General features: G+C 42.0%; 6 protein-coding genes across 14 annotated transcripts; 5 read left to right on the top strand and 1 right to left on the bottom strand.

The window, feature by feature from the left end:
- Positions 1 to 4,328: 4,328 nt before the first annotated feature.
- Positions 4,329 to 5,645, top strand: LOC124315629 (mitotic apparatus protein p62-like). Its single transcript, XM_046781418.1, has 3 exons — positions 4,329 to 4,487; positions 4,770 to 5,102; positions 5,162 to 5,645. Exons 1-3 carry the CDS (start codon positions 4,463 to 4,465, stop codon positions 5,332 to 5,334), a joined length of 531 nt encoding a protein of 176 aa, XP_046637374.1. The 5' UTR covers positions 4,329 to 4,462; the 3' UTR covers positions 5,335 to 5,645.
- A 148-nt stretch (positions 5,646 to 5,793) lies between these two features.
- On the top strand, positions 5,794 to 10,500 carry LOC124315153 (small G protein signaling modulator 3 homolog). Its single transcript, XM_046780615.1, has 14 exons — positions 5,794 to 6,492; positions 6,587 to 6,807; positions 6,864 to 6,962; positions 7,018 to 7,344; positions 7,402 to 7,580; positions 7,650 to 7,761; positions 7,830 to 8,192; positions 8,260 to 8,357; positions 8,435 to 8,685; positions 8,757 to 8,964; positions 9,025 to 9,167; positions 9,235 to 9,395; positions 9,462 to 10,073; positions 10,461 to 10,500. Exons 1-13 carry the CDS (start codon positions 6,421 to 6,423, stop codon positions 9,658 to 9,660), a joined length of 2,433 nt encoding a protein of 810 aa, XP_046636571.1. The 5' UTR covers positions 5,794 to 6,420; the 3' UTR covers positions 9,661 to 10,073; positions 10,461 to 10,500.
- A 761-nt stretch (positions 10,501 to 11,261) lies between these two features.
- LOC124316046 (translation initiation factor IF-2-like) lies at positions 11,262 to 11,940 on the top strand. Its single transcript, XM_046781785.1, has 2 exons — positions 11,262 to 11,315; positions 11,524 to 11,940. The coding sequence occupies exons 1-2, from the start codon at positions 11,262 to 11,264 to the stop codon at positions 11,938 to 11,940; spliced, it is 471 nt and encodes a 156-aa protein (XP_046637741.1).
- On the top strand, positions 11,529 to 14,763 carry LOC124315313 (LIM domain-binding protein 2-like). Its single transcript, XM_046780906.1, has 10 exons — positions 11,529 to 11,908; positions 11,982 to 12,574; positions 12,645 to 12,747; positions 12,811 to 13,087; positions 13,171 to 13,267; positions 13,340 to 13,463; positions 13,524 to 13,660; positions 13,726 to 13,909; positions 14,007 to 14,147; positions 14,225 to 14,763. Exons 2-9 carry the CDS (start codon positions 12,209 to 12,211, stop codon positions 14,117 to 14,119), a joined length of 1,401 nt encoding a protein of 466 aa, XP_046636862.1. The 5' UTR covers positions 11,529 to 11,908; positions 11,982 to 12,208; the 3' UTR covers positions 14,120 to 14,147; positions 14,225 to 14,763.
- LOC124315180 (tetratricopeptide repeat protein 30A-like) lies at positions 14,670 to 23,492 on the bottom strand. Of its 7 annotated transcripts, none has more exons than XM_046780663.1 (18): positions 19,088 to 19,147; positions 18,865 to 18,978; positions 18,728 to 18,802; positions 18,551 to 18,645; positions 18,204 to 18,325; positions 17,990 to 18,129; positions 17,463 to 17,666; positions 17,323 to 17,388; positions 17,140 to 17,255; positions 16,848 to 17,079; positions 16,483 to 16,783; positions 16,079 to 16,410; positions 15,820 to 16,016; positions 15,547 to 15,757; positions 15,304 to 15,479; positions 15,145 to 15,240; positions 14,957 to 15,069; positions 14,670 to 14,899 (listed from the first exon to the last, which is right to left on the bottom strand). In XM_046780663.1, exons 7-18 carry the CDS (start codon positions 17,514 to 17,516, stop codon positions 14,766 to 14,768), a joined length of 2,028 nt encoding a protein of 675 aa, XP_046636619.1. In that variant the 5' UTR covers positions 17,517 to 17,666; positions 17,990 to 18,129; positions 18,204 to 18,325; positions 18,551 to 18,645; positions 18,728 to 18,802; positions 18,865 to 18,978; positions 19,088 to 19,147; the 3' UTR covers positions 14,670 to 14,765. The 7 variants fall into 7 exon arrangements, with proteins under 7 accessions (XP_046636619.1, XP_046636621.1, XP_046636620.1 ...); XM_046780665.1 differs by adding an exon at positions 17,756 to 17,937 and having other exon boundaries at positions 18,865 to 19,125; XM_046780664.1 differs by adding an exon at positions 17,756 to 17,895 and having other exon boundaries at positions 18,865 to 19,125.
- Positions 19,349 to 21,347, top strand: LOC124315482 (extensin-2-like). 3 transcript variants are annotated; one of them, XM_046781187.1, is made up of 4 exons: positions 20,004 to 20,116; positions 20,194 to 20,464; positions 20,654 to 20,875; positions 20,969 to 21,347. In XM_046781187.1, exons 1-4 carry the CDS (start codon positions 20,016 to 20,018, stop codon positions 21,224 to 21,226), a joined length of 852 nt encoding a protein of 283 aa, XP_046637143.1. In that variant the 5' UTR covers positions 20,004 to 20,015; the 3' UTR covers positions 21,227 to 21,347. The 3 variants fall into 3 exon arrangements, with proteins under 3 accessions (XP_046637144.1, XP_046637143.1, XP_046637142.1); XM_046781188.1 differs by lacking the exons at positions 20,004 to 20,116; positions 20,194 to 20,464 and adding exons at positions 19,349 to 19,470; positions 19,615 to 19,844 and having other exon boundaries at positions 20,654 to 21,347; XM_046781186.1 differs by having other exon boundaries at positions 20,654 to 21,347.
- Positions 23,493 to 23,500: the final 8 nt, after the last annotated feature.

The raw sequence follows: 23,500 nt of genomic DNA, 5'->3' as shown, positions 1-23,500 counted from the left end.
AAAACAATTTGTTTTTTTTTAATGTTGTTGGCCGGTGTTGGGACGCTCATTTCCCGCTGTCGAAATGAGTTGGCACATTGAGTGAATGTCTATTATTATACAACCTCCCGATGACCCTTTTTCTCTATATCCCATTTACAGCCAGCCATTCAGATATTTCGATTTCATTATCTCGTACTTTAGGTTGTTGTGCGCACATGAATATCGTCTCCGGCAAAATGGATGGATGGATGTGAGTATAGACACAGAGAGTCTTCTATTAAAAGAAAATCCCCCTCCGCCTTTATTGACACACTTGCCTTGTTATTGCAACAATAAAAACCGCAACATTATCAAACACAGACTTTTTTATTATTCCATATCTCTGCTGTGCACATATCATATACAGGAAATCCACCCGCTACATGTCTGGATCGTCTACTTATAGACATAAAAAGGTACACAAATAAAACTATTGTCGTTTCACTCCAGCGCATAGCCAAACCAATAAACTTGTACCCACAATAGTCTATAGGGCTTTAGCTTATCGTCATATTGCCTATCCTCCACCCCCCCCCCCCAAAATAAAATAAAAATATCACTCCTTTATACGTAACACGTCAAAAAGTCAAAGGACAGCCGATCGAACCAGCCCAAATGTCTTACAGTACAGCCATAATATCCACCCTTATTTCAAGAAAACAAAGGGTGCACCTCTATATCCTCTATTGTTGATTTGTCGACGCACTGCAAAAGTTACCTCATACACACACGCGCGCGCTCCTTCCTCAGTTCGTGATGAGCGCAAAGCAATAATAAACCGCAGACTTTGCGATTTTTTCTTCTCTTATTTGTTCATGTGTGTCTGACGTCATACGTGAGTGCGTTCCCAAATCGATAGGACCCCCCACTCTCTTCATCATCAACCCAACGTACTATATAGTACCGCATAGTACATATATATAACTCTCCATCAGACATCGATCTGTGCACGGCTGCATCTATAGATCCTTGTTTAATTTCATCTAGTATGTACCTAAATACATAATACGCCAAAGACGAAACTGCATAGATGATAACATCGATAGAAAGGAGAGAGAGTATAGCCGCGCATATTATTATTAGACGGGGAAGAGTCATCGATTTTTGCCTGCTCGCCTTCGTACCTCATCTTCTCTGCCTATATAACACCGGCCCGCACTCGACGGCGACCACTCACTTAATCTGATTGGGAGCAGAGGATGCAGATTGCTGCGGGCCTCTTGGAGCTGGAAAACTCTGAGACCCTCCCAGCATGTCCCGTACGTGACAAAAGGCGCGGTTGAACACCATCGACCTGGAGGAACTTTTTATTCTTTTTTTAAAAAACATTTTGTTGAGCTTTGCCAGCATCACAGCAAGCCAACAGCAGGCCTTTTCAGCCCGGGTTTGTACAATATTTATTCATCGGGATATCTTCTATACTATATCGATTGGATAAACGTATGAAGACGACCGGTGAGTCCTCGGGCGTCCTCCGCTTGATTCTTTTGACATAACCGACAATGCGGCAGTAGCAGAGAGGCTATAAACATCTAGGGCCTTTTGCTGAGATGCTGCGGGGCTTCTATCCCGCCAACGTGTCTCCGTGATGTACTCGAGAAATGAGAGTAGATAGGTGAATAGAACGTCGTCGTGACATTTCGGGAGTTGCGTGCCTCCAAGAAGAAGAAGTTAAAAGGAGGGAATGACTTCGTAACCCCCCAGCAACTATGTGAAAAAATTCACTTGAAATAACATACTGGTTGTGGGGTCTAAGGTATATATACTAAGGGCTCTATACCTACTTCATCTATATGCCTTTAAGGTCTTTTTCTTGTGTGTTATCATTCCCGCAGAAATTGTTGACCGACTGACGTCTTGGGCGGACGTCATCACGGCGCCCCTCTTATTCTATCCCATCGTGTATTCAAGGGTAGGTGCACATTTTTATTTTCTCTCTCTCTCTCTCTCGTATAGCCGCCGGCAAACGACGTCAGGGCGATTCAATTCATTAGTGTAATAATAAAGAAGCAGCTGCGTAATAATAGCAAGCCATGGTCATTGTGTGGACACGGAACTTTTATAATTTGCGCTCAAAAATTTCGAAATTCCCGCCATTTTATTTGAAATCGGATTTTCTGTTTTCGCAGCTTTTAAATATAATAGCGGACATCCGATTGACGGGATGTAATTTGTCGAGCGGAACTGATGATTTGATTGGCTATTGAATAGACGAACGGCCACCAGCTCGTCTATGGTATACGTATGTACTACACAGGAACGTGCTCCGTCAAAATCGGCAGGGTTGCGGTTTTCCACCTTTTGTCGGCCTCTCTCGTCTCCGCTTTGGCTAAATGTTAAGGGCTTTGCATATAGTCTCAATTGGGGCTTTCACTTCGTCACGCTCACTCCCGCACTATATGCACATGTCTATAGCTCCAGTACTTGCCCGTGGAAACGATGAAATAAAATGTTCGGGGGATTCCACTGTGGAGGGTTACATCAAGTGGATGGAAATCACAAATATGTAGTAGTTCAGTTCAATCGACGTCCAACAAAAGGAAAATGAAATCTCCAGACTCGTTTTTAATTGGGCGTTGGCATTAGAAGAAAATCAATTTAAAAAAAGAAGTTATAGGGTAAATGATGGAGAGGCGCCAGCCTGTCAATTTTATGTCAGGATCGAATTGTTTGGACAAACCCACACAGGATATGATAAATCCGCGCAAAATGTACGGAATAAAATGACGGCAAAGTTTTTTTTTTTTTTTTTGGGGGGGGGGGGGGCGTTCGTCGTATAGTGTTTGTCTGACAGGTTCGTTCTGTACATTTTAGCGGCCGGTTTAATAAGCGACTTGCGACTAATAGGATTCGTCAAGGATTTCGCCGAAATCCTGCCAGAGTACCTACTCGTCTAACCCCCCGCCGGCGGAATAATCACAGTCAGTGTACATTTAGGGCGTCACCGTCGTATTAGGTCAATCATTTGTCGTCGCACTCTCATCGCTGGCTGGAATAAATGACGTGTGTCCTTTATCACCTCCGCGCGTCTCTGCCTACTTCAATCTTCCGTCTCAAAAGGTGGAGAAACGTGCCGGCCGTCCCGTTTTGATTCATCCCTTTTGATATTACATAAATGAAAAAGCCCCCCGTTAATGGGATTGGCGGAAACAACCGGCGTATTGTTGCATTACAGGAAAACGAAAGAAACAACTCCTACACTATTAGTCTATTACACCCTATGGGAAAATGTTGTCAATGAAATGATGTTTCGTCTCAATCTTTCTCGACTTGTGTCATCCCATTGTGTCCATTTTCATCTGAGATTTATTTTGTTGGTCGGATCGGATGTATATTCGGGTGCGTTCGGTATATATTAGAGTACAACGGGATCCTCTTACACACCACATGTTTCTAGATGCCCGAGCTGAGCTCCCTACTAGGACTGATAATCGTTGGCCTTTCCATTTTCAAGAAATCCGTCTCTACTTTCCGAGAAACTTGTCGGGGCAACAGGCTTTCTCGACTGTCAGCGTTCACTATCAACAAGATCCCCCATCAAACAGTACTTTGGTCTTTTTTTTTTTTAATATTATTTTGGTGTGTTATTTCTTTTAAATATTTCGGGAGTCAGTTTTTTATCCGTCAACACAACTTCTAATTCTATTCGTATTTATTTGGTGTGCTAATTGAAATGATATTGGGGTAAATGTCAAGGAGACGATTTGATTGTAAATTATTGATTGCAGATAACTCTTTTTCAAATAAAAAATACCCATTTTCCAATGATAAAATATGCAGTTCGTCCTCAGTCGAAGGGTTTTTAAACGAACGATCGACCTTTTCTTTGAATTGAGCTTTCTAACCTCCGACCGAATGACGTATACTGTCAATTATATCTTGTCTCGCTCGGATCGTCTGATCTCGTCGAGTACAAATAAACAAATTTCTGGGAATATTCCAAGCATTTCTGGAATCAGCGTTGTATAACCAGTTGAAAAAGTAGACATTTTTTAAAACATGCAAGAAGCTACGTACACAACGACTAAGAAACGAAAGCAAAGACAGGAAAAAAAAAGATTAGGAAAAAAGCGAAAAGAAATTAAAAATTCTCGATCAACACACCAGTTGGCGGCACCGGCGAAACGATTTATCTATCTGAACTTTTTATTTCTAGATAAATTAGTTACATATTGTAAATATGAATGAGATAATGAAAACGAGTAGAATTTCATTTTCTTGCAATAATTTAAGTCCATTGCCATTATTTTAAAAAGAAGAAAGAATTTGATGTATTTTGGCATTTATAGAACTGGCAACGTCCAAGAAAATTTTCATTTCGGTTTTCAAGGGAACAAAAAGCGCGTCGAGCACAAGCCGGAGTAGCCATCTGCACGTGGATTGATTTTTCTCCCAGTCATTTCTTCGTTCACGAACACGTTATCTACCACATATATTCAATATGGTTGAAGAAGAATACTTTTGGGGTAAAATTTAACTCGTTTTTGTTGTGTAACCATAAACTTTTAAAACGCAGTTCGTGCGTGACAAGTTAATGGCACCCTGCCTTGTGTGTGTGTGATGAGAGATGCCGGTCGCGTGTTCCCTTTTGCAACTGAAAGATGGCCGCCCGTCGCTGATTCTTAATATCAGCACGAACGTTGTGTGTCGATTCATTGTAAAAAGAACTTTGGCGATTGATCTCCTGTTCTGGCAGTAAAATATTGTATTTCATGTATTTGAACCTTGTGCTTTTTTACACTGTGTAGGTGTCCAGCTCGATGCCAAGACCAAGGAAATTGAATGGAATCCAGAGAAAAACTTCCCAAAGGAGGAAAAGGAAGACGGTATGCCCATTCCCCGCCACAGCCTCATGATCAAGCAGGCTATCCTCAGCCATGAGGCAGCGGAAGGAGAGATGGCTGTCATTGAAGCTGAGGCAGTTGGTTACGCACAGTCAAACATCAAGACCCTCATCAGTGTCTTGGTGCAAGGCAAGGACCATCAGCGATCCTTAGACCTTGTATTTCATGATGCCCCAGTCAAGTTGAGGCTAATCAAAGGATCGGGGCCAGTTCACCTTGTTGGTGCACATGGTGTCGGTATGTGCTACAATTCACAAGTGTCACGTTTCAAGACTAATTTATTTTTATTATTACAGCCTATCGCTACATGGGTGAAGATGACAGTTCAGATGATGAAGATGGTATGGGTGAAGAGATGGATGATGAAGACGATGAAGAAGTGGAAGATGTCAAGCCACCTACTAAGAAAATCAAGAAGGAAGAACCTCCTGCCAAAGGAAGTCCAGCAAAACGAGGAGGCAAAAAATAGCGGGAAATGCGGTCTAATCAAGCAAATGATTATGCTTCAAAGTGAGGTTTGCTGAAATTGCTCAATGAGAAAACGAAACGCCATCTTACGAAAGAATGGAGCGACCAGCAGCTTACTTTCGAGTAAAACGACATAGCTTTAGATCCAAATTTCCAGGACACTTTTTTTGTTTTTTTTTCTCTTTTGTTTTAAAAAATGATGTCGAGCTTTTTCTCGTGGTTTGTGAGGTCGATTGAGTTACCCCGAGCCTAACCTGCCGCTCGAACCCGATGAATGAGACAAAATACAAATGGTTCTTTGTCTTCATTAAATGAAATCGATTTTACGGTTTTGTATATCAAAGTATACGTCCGACATAATTTGTCAAAGTAGTATTTAATCAATGTGTACGTAAGTGATGTGAAAAACTTTCTCACACTTGCATTAGAAAGGAACACCAGAGCATAGAAAAACGTGAATGAACTGACGAACAGCCTGCCGTGTTTCTACTCAGGTAAATGAATCGTGTAGTACGCAAGACGTGACCAAGCCAATGCGAAACAAAAGGTAAGTAGACACCGAAAAGCCTACAGCTGCAGTTCACTGAAATCGCATTTTCACGCCGTACTCTGGACGTTTGGATTTGTATAAGTGCCGCCGTGTCGTGCAATCGAACAGTGTTCATTCATCCAACATTTTTTAAAAGACGACACTAGTATATGATGGTAAGGTAGTAGTCTATGGCAGGTATGGAGTTACGATTAATTGTAAAACAAACTAAAATCGGATTCACATGTATTTTTTATTCGTAAGTTAGTTTAAAGTTTTAGAAATGAGACATTGCAAATATTAACGACGTATTGTTTTGCGGAGCTTGCACAGTATAGAGCTGTGGTTCGAGCCGCCACCACTTGGCTCACCGAGAACTGTCACTGTATGTATGACTATGACGTCAACAAATTACAGTCGCGCACAAGCAATTCTATTGTCATCATCAAATTCCCTGTCCCATTTCATTGTTGAAAAAACCAGCTAAAGACCAAAGAGCGATAGTGGATCCAAGTGATTTATCGACCAACATACAGTGAATTATTTCGGAAATACAAGATGGACCTGGCTCTGAGTTTATTTGGAAATCACTCTACAGAAGGATATATTTCTGGAAAAGATATTGCATCGGTTAGTTATTGTTTTTAGTTAAATATCTTGTGTATGTATTATTTTAAACTAAACAATAATTTTCTTATTGTGATATCTGTTTCTTCCTTTCAAGCAGAACTCTCAGGTTGCTTGTGCTGAGGATGATGATGGGGAATTCAACATTGACGTGTCTGAAGGAATAACCATATCTGGAGATGGGCAGATTCCACCAGGATTAATTAACCCAGGTGGACCTTTTTCCGCACTTATTCCTTCCATGGTTCCACAAGAGATCTTAGTTAAATTAAACAGTACTAATGATACTGATGACCCAAATGAACATCCAGAGTTTAGGTACCTACATAAAACAGCTCATTCTATTGAAAAATACTGAAAGCCTTAAATTTTAGATTTGATGAATTCGGATTTCGAGTGGAGGAAGAAGATGGGCCTGAACCAGTATCTAACAAATTATTGAGCACACCATTCATTGAAGATCCACAGCAAAGGTGATTGAAACATTTTGACTTGGAAAAACATTTAGTCCTCAATGTTTCATTGTAGGTTGATGTGGATTGCATATCTGGAATTTACACACAACACTGAAGTTGGGGATTTGACATGGGACAAAGTTCAGCCTCGCTTACTACGCACAGAAAAGCTCTCTAACATGATCCGTGCTGGTATCCCCCATTCTCTTCGACCTCAGATTTGGATGAGGTTATCTGGTGCGCTGGAGAAGAAAATGAATTCGGATGTCTCTTACAAAGAAATAGTCCGAGCTTCCTCCAATGATCACTTAATGGTTTCAAGGCAGATTGAAAAAGACCTTTTACGAACATTGCCGAGCAATGTCTGCTTTTCTCTCAGTCAAGGAACGGGAATCGCAAGGTACATTAGAATCTTTTGATTCACGAGGGGTTTGAAACCTGATCATTTTCTATTTAGATTACGTCGAGTGTTACGAGGCATCGGATGGTTGTATCCCGACTTGGGTTACTGCCAAGGAGTTGGTGTAATCGCTGCCGTTTTCCTACTACTTCTCGAAGAAGAGGATGCCTTTTGGTTACTCTGCGCCATTGTAGAAGATTTGCTCCCAGCTTCCTATTATACTCCATCTTTAATAGGTATGTCGTTTGATTTTGTTTTTTTGTAAAAAAATTCAAATGAAATAGCGGCAACTTTTAATAATTTAGGTGTCCAAGCAGATCAACGAGTATTACGGCAGTTACTTGTTAATTTTTTGCCTTCAGTTGATACTCTTTTACGAGATCACGATATCGAACTCTCTCTTATCGCCTTGCCATGGTAAATTCAACTTTTCCCTCTCAAACGTGACTATAAATCAATTGTAAATTTTTGCATTCTTCCTATAGGTTCGTTACTCTGTTTACTTCGGTGTTACACATCCGTGTGTTGCTGCGTGTTTGGGATTTGTTTTTCTGTGAGGGATCAGTGGCCATCTTCCGAATCGCCTTAGCTATGATACGAAGCCACGAGCCGCAGCTAAGGGAACTGCAAAATTCAGCAGACATTTTCAATGCGTTGTCCGATTTGCCTCGAACTATCCACGAAGTTGATGAGCTATTAGACGTGGCCTATTCTCTAGCTGGATCTTTCAGCGATGTCACTTTAGACAGTTACCGTCGCCGTCATCTGGCCTATCTGATGTCAGATCGTGGTACGTTAGTAGGTAATCCTGAATCGGCAGCCAATCTTCCTAAGCAGCATTTGAGCCGGTAATTATTTTGCCAATTCAATTTGGCAATCCGGCGTATTAACGATTTTTTCCGTTCAACGTTCTAGGAGAAAAGTTAAGACTTCACGCCCACTACTTCAGATGTTACTATTTGGTGATGAAGACGATCAAGATGATATGCGATCTAAAAACATTCGTCAAACTGGTATGAAAGATTAATTTCCCTCGTTGCAAAATTGAATAAGATTTTAATTCTTCACCACACTTTTGGAATTTTAACAGAGGTCCTTGTGGATTTACGTGAAGCAGTTCTTCAGATAGGACGTCATTTCCAACTTGCAGATGCGAGGCTAGCGCATCTACCTCTAACACCGGACTATTCTATGGAGAGTCATGGCCAAGATCACGAGATTTACGCCGGAGTGATGCGTAGTAAAAAAAGGCGTGCCAAAGCATTATTGGATTTTGAACGGCACGATGACGATGAACTTGGCTTCCGCAAAAATGATGTTATAACAGTTATCAGCCAAAAGGTATGCCGAATCGCATCTATTTTTAAAAAGATGGTGTATGTCTTATTTGTTTTTTCTTATTATTTCAAAAGGATGAAGACTGCTGGATCGGAGAGTTGAATGGTCTTCGTGGTTGGTTTCCCGCTAAATTTGTGCAACTACTTGACGAACGCTCTAAACAGTACAGCAGTGCCGGGGACGATTCTATCAATGAAAATATTGCCCATTTAGTCCGGGGCACTCTTGCACCCACAATCAAACAAGTTTTAGAACATGGAATGAAAAAAGCTTCCATTTTAGGTGGGTTCCTTCTTTAGAAATTGAATTAATTCAATGTCTGACTCTAATTATACCAAATAGGTACAACCTGTCATCCTTGGTTGTTTATTGAAGAAGCTGCTAGCAAAGAAGTGGAGAAAGATTTTGCTTCAGTTTACTCTAGACTTATTCTATGTAAAACATTCCGGCTGGATGAGGATGGAAAGGTTCTCACCCCAGAAGAGGTTTGTTAATAAGTCAAACTGTGTTTATTGAAAATTAATTTAACAAATATTTGTATTTGTTTTAAAGCTTTTATACCGATGTGTCCAAGCTGTTAACATCTCGCACGATGTTGTTCATGCTCAAATGGATGTAAAACTGCGAAGTCTTATTTGTATGGGTCTAAATGAACAGGTTCTCCATCTCTGGCTTGAAGTCCTTGGTTCAAGCATCAGTACCATCCAAAAATGGTGTGACAATAATTTAGTTTTACACCCTTTTTATTGCAATTTCTTAACATGTTTATTCTGAAACAGGTATTATCCAGGCAGCTTTTTGGCCAGTCCTGGTTGGGTGCAGGTCAAATGTGATCTAAGAGTCCTGACTCAGTTTCCTTTTAACCTCAACCTTGAGTGGGAGCTACCGGTCAACAAAAAGAGCGTCAACAGACAACCTTTGAAGGAAGGAGTACGCGACATGCTAGTGAAACATCACCTTTTCAGCTGGGATTTGTGAAGAGACGCGTAGCGCGCTTTAAAATTTATAGTTGTTTTTCTCTCCAACACACGTCCGCATACTACTATTTATATATAACTTATTGTTCGGCAATCTGATTCACACTTCAGTCCTAGTCTGCATTTTCTGCCTTTTAAAAAACCATAATACATATTTTTTGAGTGTTCAAAAAATAAACATGACAACTTCATATCAGCAAACTCAATAATCGATCCGTTAGTCATCATCGATACTTAAGTCCCCCCTGGCGGCCGATCGACGCATTTCATGGCGTCCTGTTTCCCTGCCTATGATTCTCTCTTCTTCGGCGGTGTGAGATTGTGTCTTGTGTTAAATTTCATGTTCAACGAAGCCGACTAAAGTGAAATTTCGTGTGTAATCGAACAAATACTTCATCCTCATTCCTGGCTATGGTGAGTAACGTTCATTAGCGTCAGGTTTCAACCGGCATTCGTTTGTTTGGTTTGTTGACAACACCTTATGCACGTACGGCGGCCCAAGAGATTTCTGTCTACTGGTGTGTTGTATATCGAGTGTGTGCGACTCGACAACTTTATGTTTCTCTACTCGTCGTTTTCGTACCGACTGGACCAAAGTTGATTTCTTTCTCATCTGCATTTCAACTACGCGGTGCATATTTTCAAATTTGATTCGAATCATGTGCTAGTTCCTCCAGTGTCCATTCTCGTCCAGTGTTCTGTGAGTGGGAAAACCTTGTGGCCGACCGAAACGACAAAACTGTAACCAGTCGAATCAAACACATTTTGCTTTAGCATTTCGTTTATCTCTCGTTTTTACAGAAGCCAAGAAGAAACCTCAAACATAGTTGAAGATATTGTGGAAAAAACGCCGTCATCATCTACTCTGTGTATAGGTAAGAAATATTCTTTTCGAGTGAGGTATTTTTGTTTTACGGCGACTAGTAGTATCGAGTAGATATCAGCAGTGCCTCGGGGTGAATTTCAGATCTTTTTTGTATTTCTTCAGTTCGCTCTCCCCTCTTTTCTCTATGTCCAAACTCCTCGACTCTTCGTCTCATTAAGATCCCTCCAAAGTTTTCTACCTGTGTGCGTACCTTTTTATGTACACCTCTCTCTCTTCATCCGGCCCGTTTTTATTTTTCAGGGGGTCTACTTTACACCTTCTTTTGAGTTTTGTGCTGAACAAGTCATCTTCGAAAATGTACGAATGCCGAATTTCGAGTCTAAAATTTTGTGTTTTTGGAATATTTTATCTCAGACAAAAAGCCAAACATTTCGGTTTAAAGGCGGAATAATATCGAATCGAGTAGTATTCTATTTCCAACGGATGCGAGGGGACGAGCCGAAAAGAAGAGGGGCGATGCTGTGCCTAGTATTACGCCAATGGATTTCTTTTATTCTCTTTTTATTACAATTTTTCCTTCCCTTTCTTTTTCTCTCTCCCCTCTGTCGTACACCTTGCTCTTCTTACGATCAATACTGCACACACATACACAGCAACATATAGAGGGGGGAAGGACGGAGGGTGGAAGCAGGAGAGAGGGGGAGGAAGGAAGAGGAGGGATTGCCAGCGAATAGATAGAAACTGTAGAAGATTAAAAGAAATCGAGGAAAAAGAGAATGAATTGTTTAGTCCTGCAACTAAAATTGTTCATCAAAAATTTGATTGACCTCGTAAATGCTTGTTGTCGTTTTTAGCATTCATGACATGAATTATTAGGCTTGTTATGAAAATGTGGGCGAGGCAAGAGGCAGGTTGCCATAGTAAATAGGAATATTAGGGTTTCCCTGCCAACCAATCGCCAGTCAACCTCAATCTTATTTGAATTCATATTTTCTCTGATTTTTTAATAATATTTTTTTGTTTTTTAAGACTGGATAGGAGCAGACCCAGTGTGGAGAGCCATCAACCACCCTGGAGCCACTTACAGCCTCCCTCCCTACCCCGGACTCGCTGAACCCGCACGGTGGTCCAGGAGGACAGGGGCTGAATAACGCGGGTCCCGGTCCGGGCACGCCGCTTTACCCTGGTCCGTCACCTGGACCGGGCCCCGGCCCGAATCCGGGATTCGCCACACCTACTCACGGAGGGGGCGGAGGCGGTCACACGCCACTTCCTGGACAAGGTAGTCACTTCGTCCACGGACCGCCTAGCTACAACTCATCCCCCGTACCACCTGGGCCCTCCACTCCTGGCCAAGGAGGTGGCAATTCCAATCATTTTCCGTCGCCAGGACCCGGTTATAACCCACAGGGAGGACCTGGAGGTAATGTAGTTCATTATATTTTGAATCAATGAATTAATTTTTTAACAATCCATTCATTTTTATTGTGTTATAGGACCGGGTCCACATTTTAACGGACCTTCAGGCGCTCCACCTCCGTTTAGCTCGCCATACCCCAGTCCCGGAAGCGTCGGCCCTGGTCCAGGCGGAAATTCGGGACCTCATCCTCCTCAGGGACACCCGGGATTTCCAGGTGGCTCACATCCACAGTTCGGGCCCGGACCTAACGGCGGGCCAGGTGGCCATCCGGGTTTTGGTGGGCACCCAGGACACGGCCCAGGGATGCCAAGTGTGATGGCAAGCCCTATGGGTGGGCCAGGAGGAATGGGGGGTCATCCGCCTAACATGGGAGGTGTGGGGCCTCCAATGGGCGGACCTGGATCAGGACCAGGAGGACCTAACCCTGGAATGGGACCGATGGGTGGCCCTGGCCCCATGGGTGGAATGGGAGGACCAGGAGGACCTATTGGAGGTCCAATGGGTGGCCCACCTGGCCCAATGGGAGGACCCGGAGAGAGAATAGACCAACATCCTGGAGGTCCACCGTTCTTCAACAGAAGGCATCCCGGTCCTTATTTCAACCAGCCAGACTACAGAATTTACGAACTTAACAAACGGTTGCAACAGAGGACTGAAGTAGTTGCAATGGTAAATCCACTCGGATCATTCTTGTTTGTGAAACAACCTTATTCATAATCTGTTTGACTTTCTGCTACAGGAAAGTGATAACCTGTGGTGGGATGCCTTTGCCACCGAATTCTTTGAGGACGATGCCACGCTTACATTAACATTTTGTCTAGAAGACGGGCCTAAACGATACAGTAAATTCTAGTTAAAGCACGACTACTTCAGATTTCTTGATTAATCTCAATTATTCTGTTCAGCTATCGGCCGGACGTTGATTCCACGCTATTTCCGTACCATCTTTGAGGGAGGTGTCACCGAATTGAACTATCAGCTGCGACACGCGAAAGAATCCTTCCATCAGACAACTATAACTTTAGACTGCGATCAATGCACCATGGTTACTCAGCACGGAAAGCCCATGTACACTAAAGTCTGTACGGAGGGACGTTTGATATTAGAATTTACCTTTGACGATTTGATGCGAATCAAGTCGTGGCATTTTGCTGTCCGGACACACCGAGAGCTCGTTCCCAGGTACGAGTAAAAACTTTATTGATGAAGTCGTTTTTAGCTTGATTTAACTTTAATTATGTATTCATTTTTTAAACTTCAAATAGATCGGTCCTGGGCAGCCAAGATCCTTCACTTTTAGATCAAATGAGCAAAAATGTCACCAGACAAGGCATCACACCCGCCACACTCAACTATTTAAGAGTAAGTTTGCTTAGTTGTTATGACGTGCCACAAGATGAGCAGAACGTTAAAGTATCGTATTATCACTTGTAGTTGTGCGTCATTCTGGAACCGATGCAAGAGCTTATGTCAAGACACAAGGCCTATGCGCTGAGTCCACGCGATTGTCTCAAAACTACTCTTTTCCAAAAGTGGCAAAGGATGGTTGCTCCACCCGGTAAGAGAATTTCGAAAAATATCTGCAGTGTTCATCATAATGTTTAAACATTTCTAACAGAAACTCAAAGGCCGCCAAACAAACGACGTAAGAGAAAAGGATCGCAGACTGGTGGAGGTGCAGGAATAAATCAAGCTCAGCCAGCAGCCCCCAACAAGAAACGATCACCTGGCCCAAATTTCTCTCTAGCATCTCAGGTAAATAACTAATAACACTTGAAATTGAAATCAAGTCATTAAATTGTATATCTATATGAATTCAGGATGTCATGGTAGTTGGAGAGCCATCGTTAATGGGTGGTGAATTCGGCGATGAAGACGAGAGATTAATAACTCGATTAGAGAACACCCAGTATGACCCAGCCGTCTCACTAGACGATCCTTCTGGTGGTGGTGGAGGGGGTCCTCCTTCCGCTCCTCCGTCCCAATTCAACAGTGGGCCGCCTGGTAAATATTGCTCTTTGAAATTAAGAAAATTTTTTTTTTTTGGTTTCCATTGATTGCAAAGTGACATTTTCTTCTAATCAGCTGAACTTGGCTGCAGGACCTCAGGGACCGAACGATCCCAGTCCGTGGGGCGTGGTTCCAAAGCAGGGCGGCGGAAATAAGGGTGGTGGGGGAGACGCAGGGAAGAAAAGCCCAGCAGTAAGCCAGTGAGAAGAAATCTTTTAAAAACTACATTCAGGTAATTAAAAAATAAAACCCTAACCTTTTCAGTCTGAATATTATCTAATATTCGATTGCTACATCCCCTCATTTTAGGCGAATCTCTCAAATCAGTCCCTCGTAGAAAATGAAGCCGAATTATTATCCATCATTTTTTAGTCTTCATGCGATTGCCAAAAATGAGGGACTGATCCTCTGTTTTTCTTTCTGTGGTTTTCATATGAGAAAACGAAACAAATTCACCACCATCTGATTGGCAGCCAAATCTGTGGAATCATTTCTGTATACAAATGTGCAAATGATTTGGTGTTAAGAAAAATGGCCTCCTGTGTCCATCCCATAAAATACTTGATGTTCTCCTTGCCCTTTTGTCTCTTCCTCGCCCCGTGCACCCCGTTCCAATGGGGATCCTTTTATTATTATTATAATCAGTGTCAATGAAATGTCATAGAGCGTGCAAATGGGTCTGTCGTATGTACTGTGTATTGTGGTGACATCTTTTGAATCTATCACCCCTCCCTCATCCCTTCTCACCCATCTCCCTTTCGTTTCCAATTCTGTTCCCCTCCCATTTTTTTTTTTTTAAATTCAGTGAACCGGAAGATAAAGTGACAATACAACTTTACCCATTGTTACCTCAGTTTCGGATGATTTGCAGAAGGAGACATTTAATTATTCTCGCTTCGTAGGTTACAGTGAATCGAGCACTACTAACATGGGAGTTGACAGCTGTTGGGTTTTCCAGGATCGTTTGCACCTCTCTTCCGTAAACTAGTAAGAAACATAAATTAATAAAGTAAAAAACAAGTAAAACTAATTATTGCGTACATTGACAGCTATCGAGAAACTGCAGGATGTCATCAACAATCGAGTCTTTTATCACTACAACTTGCTTCGCCATATTCTCCAGCAGTGACATGAGGCATCGTTTAGCGTAAAACCTGTTAAATTCCCCATAAACAAAGATCTCATTATTCAATTAGGATTGTTAATGGGGCAACGTTTTAATCACCCACCAAGTATCCGTTCCCAGCTTCTGATGATAAGGCTCGAGGCTTTTAATTACGCGGGAAATGCCGAATTCGTAATTACCTTTAGAGCAATACAGTGTCCTATTGAAAGAGACTAGATTAGCTTGTAACGCAACTAACTGAACGTATAACTACTTTAATTACCCAATAACAAGGTTAACGATCGAAAGATGAAAGAATTTTGATTGTGGATTCTCAAGACTTTTCTGCTCCTCTTCTTTCTCCAGTTTTCTCAAGAGTTCTTCAGCTTCCTCATTTTGGGACGTAACCAAGTAGCAAACGCACAGATTTGCAAGCACCACCGCACTGACGTCCAAAATCTTCACACGACACAAAACTTACGGTAAATAAAAGAAAAGCTAAATTTCAAAATCATGCTAACCGTACGTTGTCGTAGTTCTGTTTCACGAGTGGCTCATAGAAACTAGTGGCCTCTCGAAACTTGTTTTCTTGCATAAACAAAGTATGGGCGACGTTCAAACGCCACACATCAGCATCTCCACAGAGTTCAGCAGACTGGCGGAAAAGTTTCTCTACTTGAACGTAGTTTTCTCGATCCCAGTAAATCTTTGCTTGATTCATTAAAACGGGCAGGTAACTACAACAAAATTTCATTAATAAAAATCAGAATTATGAATAAAGATAAATCAAGATTATTACATTTCCAATGCTTGCTCATGCGCAAGCCCAGCAGCACTGATAGCGTGAGAATGCTGTTGTCTCCGAGCTTCTTTCAAGTTGGTCCCCGTCCGCCGAACTGTCTCTCCGTAACGAACGCAAAGGGCGTCAAACTTGGCAAAAGCTTCTTCCGGCGATGTTTGCTGAATGATGAGCGCCTCGAGGAAATCGAACACATACTTCATACAAAAATAGAAAGGTAAAATCACGGTAAATTATAAGAGGTTTAACAATCGCTTACGGGACTGAGATGCTTATAGGTTAAATCCGCATGTTCCGCCATCAGATCGGCAGCCAAGTCGAAATATTCGTATTTACAATACAGAAGAAGTAGATTGGCGAAAGTTTCAGGCGGACAGACTAACGGTCCGGCACTCGTCAATCTCGCCTCAGGGTTTTCAAGTTGCTGCTGCTGTTGGGCTACTTGTTGTAGCAGAAGGAATTGAAGTTTGTCAAAACTTTCACTGGGGTTGGCATCCGCCGTCAGCAACGCCATGTTGTGTAACGTCACCGGATCCAGCTCCGATTCCAACCGAGGAGGCATATCCGTCAAAGCTTCCTTTGCTCCTTCAACTATACATAATCGCAAGATGGAAAGAGTGGATAGAATAATACGACTAGACAACCGAATAAATGATGCCTTACAATTCTTCAGTTGGTATTCGGTAGCGGCTTTGAGATTGAATGCTTCCACAAGAGCACTTTTGTGTAGAGCTAGCGTGTTTCCCACTGATCTTACTTCCAATCCTTCCGTTGCCATGCCTACACTCAATTCAGGGTGATCCCGGATCCCTCGTTCGATAATATCTGCAATAGACTTGATGGCGGGTGCATATTCTTTCATTTTATAATGGCAGATTGCGACGTTGTAGAGCAATTGCGGCTCGAATCCCGAGACGTGCACAGCGCCTTGGAATTTGTTCAGTGCTCTTGAATAGTCTTCTTCCTAGAAATGATAGAGCTAGATTTAAACAATGCGCATTAATATAGGCAAGGTAAAAGTAATTTACTTTGAATCGAATGCAACCCATGTTGACTAATGTATCGACATCGTTGGGCGAACTCAATGCAAAACAAGCGCTGACTTTATTCAGAGCTGCTGCTAAATCTTCTTCCGCAAATCGAATAGCTGCTTCCAGTTTCAAAACCTTCCCCTTTAATTTCGGATCCGCGATTTGATTGCAAACTTTTAACGAGCTGCCATAATGCCCGGCTTCGTAAAGCGATTGTGCCCAGTAAAGTCTGTCGTAAAGTTAAAGTCAAACTGAGTAGAGATCATAAACATAAAATGGCTTCACTTACTTGTACTCTTCTTGCTCGCTGTAAAGACTGTAAAGTTGTTCGTAGCAACTTGCAGCATTAGAGAAGTCCTGTATGTGAAAGCAGCAGTAACCCAATAATGACAATCCAGCTTTCGACTAGGAAATGGGTTAAATAAATCAACGTTAGAAAAGGTTTACACGAGAGACTGCATTTTTTCAGTACCGTTGGGTTGGCATCCACAATTGTGACAAGTGTCGTAATAGCGTCGTGATAGCGCTCGTCTTTAATCTGTGTAGGACATAACATACGCAATAAGAAATCAATTTGATGAGAAGGAACTGAGTAGGGTCATTCAAACTTACCATTGTGTAAATAGTTTTCGTAAATTCGCCATCTTTAATGCTATTGAAAGACATGCTCAGTAATGTAGGAACGTTACTTACTATCCAAATGAAACTGTTGATTTTTCACGCATTTGTTTGAATCCGGTTTCCATGGTAACGCCACTGACTTGCGTCACCAGGTTCCCTCCGGGCCTTTCTGGGAGGAGAGCCTAGGCGACAAACCTAAAATTTCACGTTACATTTCAAAATAGTAGTTGCCTAATGAGTAAGTTTAAATTAAATTCATAACACGGCATCCGGCATGTTGATACCGAAAATAACGCAATAACTTGTTAACTGATGGCGCGGCAGTACGTTCCGTATAAGATTCCATTTACTGGCTGGCTGGCCGGCATGTTACATCAAACGCTTCGACGATTTTTCCGACTCCCTTTTTCGTTCACTAATTAGTCTAAGTCCCGTATGGTTTATGTTAAGGAAATGTACCGATGAACTAACTAGAATTTTCAATTCCAGACAATCAACAAAGTAACAATCAGACTTACATATTCAGCACCACGCTCCACTCCACTTTGTAAAAGTTAGTCAGCTACACTGTATTTCCACGCTACGCTGAACGGCTGAAGTCGAAGAGGTGACGAAGCCCTTTTGATTTCATCTATAGGCGCATCCTGTGAGCCATTACCTATAAACACCCAAATGAAGAACAAAAGATTAAACATACAATTTCAATTCAAATGACATGAAAATCAATCTCACACGAAACCAGGTTTTTAGGCTGTGCCGATGATGGGATGAGTGAAATGATGAACGGCGAACTCTCGAACACCACATTCCTATGCACTCGCTCAATCGGGCGCGAAGCTAATAGCTTGCCTTCACTGTGAAAGAAATAATAACATGAAGATATGATACAAATATCACAGCATGGTCAAAGGTGCATTGCCAAACAGTGCCATCGGGTGAATCCTGGGCTAGAGCTACTTATGAACTCCATGGGCCATGGCACATAGACCATGACATCCAAACAGAGTGAGCCTGTTCTAATTAGCTAACATGAGGGAAACAAAGGGGTAGCCAAAAGGTTAACTAGTAAAATATGATACCAATAATAAAAGATGAAACTCATTGATGGGGTCTTAATTGCATTTTTACTTGGACAGACAACCATATGCCTCTCATTGGGTCTGAAAGGCAAAATCTATACAGGAATTAAAAAAATACTAAAATTGTTATTGGGATGAGTTCTCTAAATTCTTTGATAACACAACTTAGTGACTTACAGATATGCTAACATTGCCATTATAGAAGTAAAACTTGAAACCCTTTGAAGTTGTTGATTTCTTTGCTTAAAATAGCTGTGGAAACAAATGCTTTCAATTATCTTAAGGGAAGAACTAAAACGACAGTACACCATTACCTCTATCTACTGTTGGCAGTTTGTTATGAACTTCATACTGGGATGCAGAAACTGCAGGGAATGACATCCATAGAATTTCATGCTGCTTGATCACTGCTTCAGAAATCTCAGTAACTTGGAGGCACAGACAAATAAGAATGGATGTGCAGTAATTTACATAATTACTTATATATCATATCATTTTAGAATAGAATTTTGTCCATTAAAACAAAAAAAAACTTACGTAAAACTTTCTGGACATATTTCGCCATGTTGAACGACAACAATATCCTTCGCCATCTAGTGTTGCAATCGACAACCACGTATAATAATGTGTGCATCATTTGCTGTGAATTAGATTGAAGGTCACGGAGAAAATTAAGTAAAAATGCCTTCAGTGGTGAATAGAGGTTGGGTGAGAATGACACCTGTTATATCATTTTCAAGTAGGTAGAATTGCCGCAAGCTTTGAGTTGAGAGGTCAGGGTGAGAAAAAGTCGTATAAAAGGAGAGAGAAAAGGAGAAAGAAATCAGTCGAGTGAGCATCTCCGACCCGGCAACAGCAACTGCAGTGCACTACTTGTCACCAACTTCATTCTTCATCGTGTAACCAACTTGCAATCATGGGTAAATGTTTACTTATTAAATCAAGACGTGAATCAGTTCTACCCTGTTTCTAGTTGTCAATATGCCATTTATATTAGTTATTTGTAATTTATGTTGGCCATTGATATGTATTCATGTTATGTTTATGCCACTATTTTTGTCTAGTTAACTACTACGTCGTGCTGCTGTTGGTCGTTATATCGTTGATGGCTGGGTCGACCATGGGTGTACCGATGTCTCCTGGGTACGGCGGTTACCAAACAACAACGACGAAGGAATACTACACCACGCCGCCACCTTACTATACAACATCAAGATACGCCACAACTACTTACTACACCGAGCCCCCCAAGTACTACACGACTACGTATGCTGCCCCAGCTTACTACACCGAGGCTTCCAAGTACTACACCACCAAGGTACCGGAGTACTACACGATTACGTATGCTGCCCCAGCTTACTACACCGAGGCTCCCAAGTACTACACCACCAAGGCACCGGAGTACTAAACAACTACGTATGCTGCCCCAGCTTACTACACCGAGGCTCCAAAGTACTACACCACCATGGCACCGGAGTACTACACGACTACGTATGCTGCCCCAGCTTACTACACCGAGTCTCCCAAGTACTATACCACCAAGGCACCGGAGTACTACACCACTAAGTATGCTACCCCAGCCTACTATACTGATTATCCTATATACTACTATACTGATTATCTAAATAATACTCTGCTCCTAGATACTACACCGAGACTCCAACTTATTACACTCAAGCGGCCCAGTACTACACCGTAGCACCTAATTACCTAACTACAATCTATGCTGCTTCAAGTTACTACACCGAAGAACCCAAGTATTACTCTGCCCCGAGCTATACCACGAAAGCGCCTGAGTACTACACGTCTACGTATGCTGCCCCAACTTACTACACTGAGACTTCTAATTACTACACCACCAAGGCACCGGAGTACTACACGACTACGTATGCTGCCCCAGCTTACTACACCGAGGCTCCCAAGTACTACACCACCAAGGCACCCGAGTACTACACGACTACGTATGCTGCCCCAGCTTACTACACCGAGGCTCCCAAGTACTACACCACTAAGGCACCTGAGTATTACACTGCTACCTACGCTGCCCCAGCATACTACAACGAGGCTACCACGTATTACTCTGCTCCAAGCTACTACACCGAGGCCCCAACTTACTTCACCACCAAAGCAGCTGAATATTACACCGAGACTCCAGTTTACTACACTACAACCTACGCTGCTCCTAGTTACTACACCGAAGCGCCCAAGTACTACTCTGCCCCGAGCTACACAGCCACATTTGAGGCGGCCAAGTATTCCGTAGCCCCAACTTACTACACAGCGGCTGCTCCTTCGTACTACGTTGAGCCGAAATACTACACCGGGGTTCCAGTTTACTACACTACCACGTACGCTGCCCCAGTTTACTTCACCGAGGAACCCAAATATTACTCTGCTCCAAGCTACTACCAAACAGAGGCACCTGTTTACTACACCACCAAGGCAACCGAGTATTACACTACAACCTACGTTGCCCCCAGCTACTTCACTGACGCACCCAAGTACTACACTACCAAGGCACCTGAGTATTACACCACTAGTTATGCTGCACCGACCTACTACACCGAAGCTCCGAAGTACTACTCTGCCTCGAGTTACTACACCACTAAGGCTCCTGAATATTACACCACAACCTACGCTTCTCCAGCTTACTACAGGGAGGCTCCTAAATACTAGAGCCGAAATTCCAGTTTTATTTATTTGTGTTCAGATTTGTCGGTCATATCTTAATAGTTACTAGTCACTGGGAATTGATTGTTGATCTATAATGAGAGAATAAATTTTTTTATGCGGGTAATCATCTTGTACGACTTTTCTCACCACCTCTAAGCCTCTTGAAATTGAACGTGTTCTTATTTTTGTTGGATTTTGCCAATTTCACACGTTGGAGTGACTTGCTCTGGTAGTTCTGCACAACGACATTCTGGTGTTTGAACGAATTTCATTTTCAGGGTAAGTTACGGTTTACTCTAAATTTTTAAAGTATAACAAAGGAGTTCATGGGAGATTGTCTTAAGAGTTCTTGAAAGGAAGTCTGGAGAAAAATGATAACACTGTCATTATTTGTGAATGAATGTAAGACTTCAAAGTTTTAAGAAATATATATTTATTTCTAAACATTACTTTGTTATACATATACCAAGACACAATGAACAAACACATGAAAAGGAATTGCTTTATTGTCCCACCTCCACCCACAATTCCACCACATTTTACAATCACATACATACATACACACACTTAAGTTAACCCGTTGGCTGCCTCGCCATACAACCCGTAGGTTGTACTCTCTACTACTCTACGCGCCACGTCTGAAGGATCTATGACCAAGTGGGACTTGCCATTGCTGACAAGTCCGGGCTGACACGGTGACAGGAGAAGATGGAATGCACAACCTCTAGAATCCATCACCGCATCGACAAGGGGGAAGTCCCTATGGTGCATTGCCTAACGGGGCCTTTCGGCGAATCTGGGGCTGGTGCGACTGTCCGACCCCGCGGCATGTAAACCACGAGACCGAACAGCGCGGCCCGTGCTAAGGAGCTAGGGGAGAACAAAGGCGTGGCAGCCAACGGGTTAACTAACACTAACACAAACGAAATAATACAAACAATACGATGATCAGCGTTGATGACGAGTCTCAGTGTCGGCCGCGATGATCCACGTTGATGACGAGTCTCGGTGTCGGTTGCGATTCCACCGAGTTTCGTTCGCACCAGGAGCAGGGGCAACATCCGACGGAGACCGGTGACGATTTTTAAAGATGAGAAAATCCATCTTCTCGACGTCTCCTCTGCATTAGTTGAATAAAGACAAAACAATTCTTATTTAATGACATGCCAATAGAAGTTACATAATAGTCACATAATACATATAGATTCATTGATCTGTTTTTTTTTCTCAAAAATTCGAAGGCGCGTTTTAAATTGCTTAAAATCTACTTAACAATATTGAGAACTGTACACATAACAAAGCTCACTTTCTAGTCTTTAAAAAAATTCCGGAAGTATACCGGAAGTAACCACAGCGCCTCAACCATTGAGCTGTCGTCAAATTAAACCACATATTCGTGATCTCCATGAAATTTGTGGTCGAATAGATGTGATTTAAACGAAATACAAAATTTGGCCAAAATCGAGAATTTTCCTGAACTATAGTTCAGGAAAATTTTCGGAACCGGAAGTACGAATACGTAAAAAAGATAACATGAACTTTACCACAAATTCAACGAGGATCACGAATATGTGGTTCTTTTGCTCCTCAAATGAATATTTACTGAACTACTGACTGAAATGAGCAAACCGGAAGTAGAAAAAAAAAACTCATTATCTAAAATCTAACAAGTGAGCATTGTTGGAGGAATAGTTATCGTCAGTTTCCACTAAAAAATTTCCACACAACAGCTGCCGATAAACAAAGAGATTTGCAAAGTAACTGAAACTGTCTGTTTTGACAGCTGAAAATTATCGAAAAGCCATCTAGCGTTAGAAAAAAGAAACGTATAAGTAACACGCGCTTAAGAAGGGCCTGATTTTGGAATTATTACACAGCGGAGAGTTTAACGTAAATAGATTACTAGTAGACAATCTACGAAAATAAGTCTATTGTCCCTTACCTGGCCATAATCCCGTGGTGAGTGACTGCAGGTGTGTCACAGCAACTGAAGTGATCCAACTCGCCAGTGAAGCAAGAAAAGTTGTTTTGCAGCATAAGAAGCACTGAAGCAGGATGAGCGTACGTCTTGAAGATAAGGATGGAGCATGATGGAAGTCCCTCTTCTGTCATGGACAAAATCAAGCATTAGCTCAAGGATGTCCGTGGGGATCTTGCGTGCTCTGTAAAAAAAAATGTGTTACATTAATGAAAATATAAAAATTAAAAAAGCACATTAATCTTTACCGTTTCTAAGAAGCACACTGAAATGTTCATGATGAAAAAACCGTAAAAATG

This window comes from Daphnia pulicaria, chromosome 11 (genome assembly GCF_021234035.1).
Source record: "Daphnia pulicaria isolate SC F1-1A chromosome 11, SC_F0-13Bv2, whole genome shotgun sequence".
In the NCBI taxonomy this organism is placed as follows: Eukaryota; Metazoa; Arthropoda; class Branchiopoda; order Diplostraca; family Daphniidae; genus Daphnia; species Daphnia pulicaria.
This window is presented reverse-complemented; position numbering and strand designations above follow the sequence as displayed.

What these genes read in the sequence shown, in the direction of transcription:
- LOC124315153 (XM_046780615.1), top strand. Translation starts at nt 6,421, where the DNA reads ATGGACCTGGCTCTGAGTTTATTTGGAAATCACTCTACAGAAGGATAT. An exon ending in TTATACTCCATCTTTAATAG is followed by an intron (nt 7,581 to 7,649) that starts GTATGTCGTTTG and finishes TTAATAATTTAG; the next exon opens with GTGTCCAAGCAGATCAACGA. An exon ending in ATCAGTACCATCCAAAAATG is followed by an intron (nt 9,396 to 9,461) that starts GTGTGACAATAA and finishes ATTCTGAAACAG; the next exon opens with GTATTATCCAGGCAGCTTTT.
- LOC124315629 (XM_046781418.1), top strand. Translation starts at nt 4,463, where the DNA reads ATGGTTGAAGAAGAATACTTTTGGG. An exon ending in TGAAGAAGAATACTTTTGGG is followed by an intron (nt 4,488 to 4,769) that starts GTAAAATTTAAC and finishes TACACTGTGTAG; the next exon opens with GTGTCCAGCTCGATGCCAAG. An exon ending in TGTTGGTGCACATGGTGTCG is followed by an intron (nt 5,103 to 5,161) that starts GTATGTGCTACA and finishes TTATTATTACAG; the next exon opens with CCTATCGCTACATGGGTGAA.
- LOC124316046 (XM_046781785.1), top strand. Translation starts at nt 11,262, where the DNA reads ATGAATTGTTTAGTCCTGCAACTAAAATTGTTCATCAAAAATTTGATT. An exon ending in TCAAAAATTTGATTGACCTC is followed by an intron (nt 11,316 to 11,523) that starts GTAAATGCTTGT and finishes AAGACTGGATAG; the next exon opens with GAGCAGACCCAGTGTGGAGA.
- LOC124315482 (XM_046781186.1), top strand. Translation starts at nt 20,016, where the DNA reads ATGGCACCGGAGTACTACACGACTACGTATGCTGCCCCAGCTTACTAC. An exon ending in CCGGAGTACTACACCACTAA is followed by an intron (nt 20,117 to 20,193) that starts GTATGCTACCCC and finishes CTCTGCTCCTAG; the next exon opens with ATACTACACCGAGACTCCAA. An exon ending in CCCCAGCTTACTACACCGAG is followed by an intron (nt 20,465 to 20,653) that starts GCTCCCAAGTAC and finishes TACTACACCGAG; the next exon opens with GCCCCAACTTACTTCACCAC.
- LOC124315313 (XM_046780906.1), top strand. Translation starts at nt 12,209, where the DNA reads ATGCCAAGTGTGATGGCAAGCCCTATGGGTGGGCCAGGAGGAATGGGG. An exon ending in AAGGATGGTTGCTCCACCCG is followed by an intron (nt 13,464 to 13,523) that starts GTAAGAGAATTT and finishes CATTTCTAACAG; the next exon opens with AAACTCAAAGGCCGCCAAAC. An exon ending in ATTTCTCTCTAGCATCTCAG is followed by an intron (nt 13,661 to 13,725) that starts GTAAATAACTAA and finishes ATATGAATTCAG; the next exon opens with GATGTCATGGTAGTTGGAGA.
- LOC124315180 (XM_046780668.1), bottom strand. Translation starts at nt 17,516, where the DNA reads ATGTCTTTCAATAGCATTAAAGATGGCGAATTTACGAAAACTATTTAC. An exon ending in CGAAAACTATTTACACAATG is followed by an intron (nt 17,389 to 17,462) that starts GTAAGTTTGAAT and finishes TGTCCTACACAG; the next exon opens with ATTAAAGACGAGCGCTATCA. An exon ending in TGAAACAGAACTACGACAAC is followed by an intron (nt 15,480 to 15,546) that starts GTACGGTTAGCA and finishes TGTCGTGTGAAG; the next exon opens with ATTTTGGACGTCAGTGCGGT.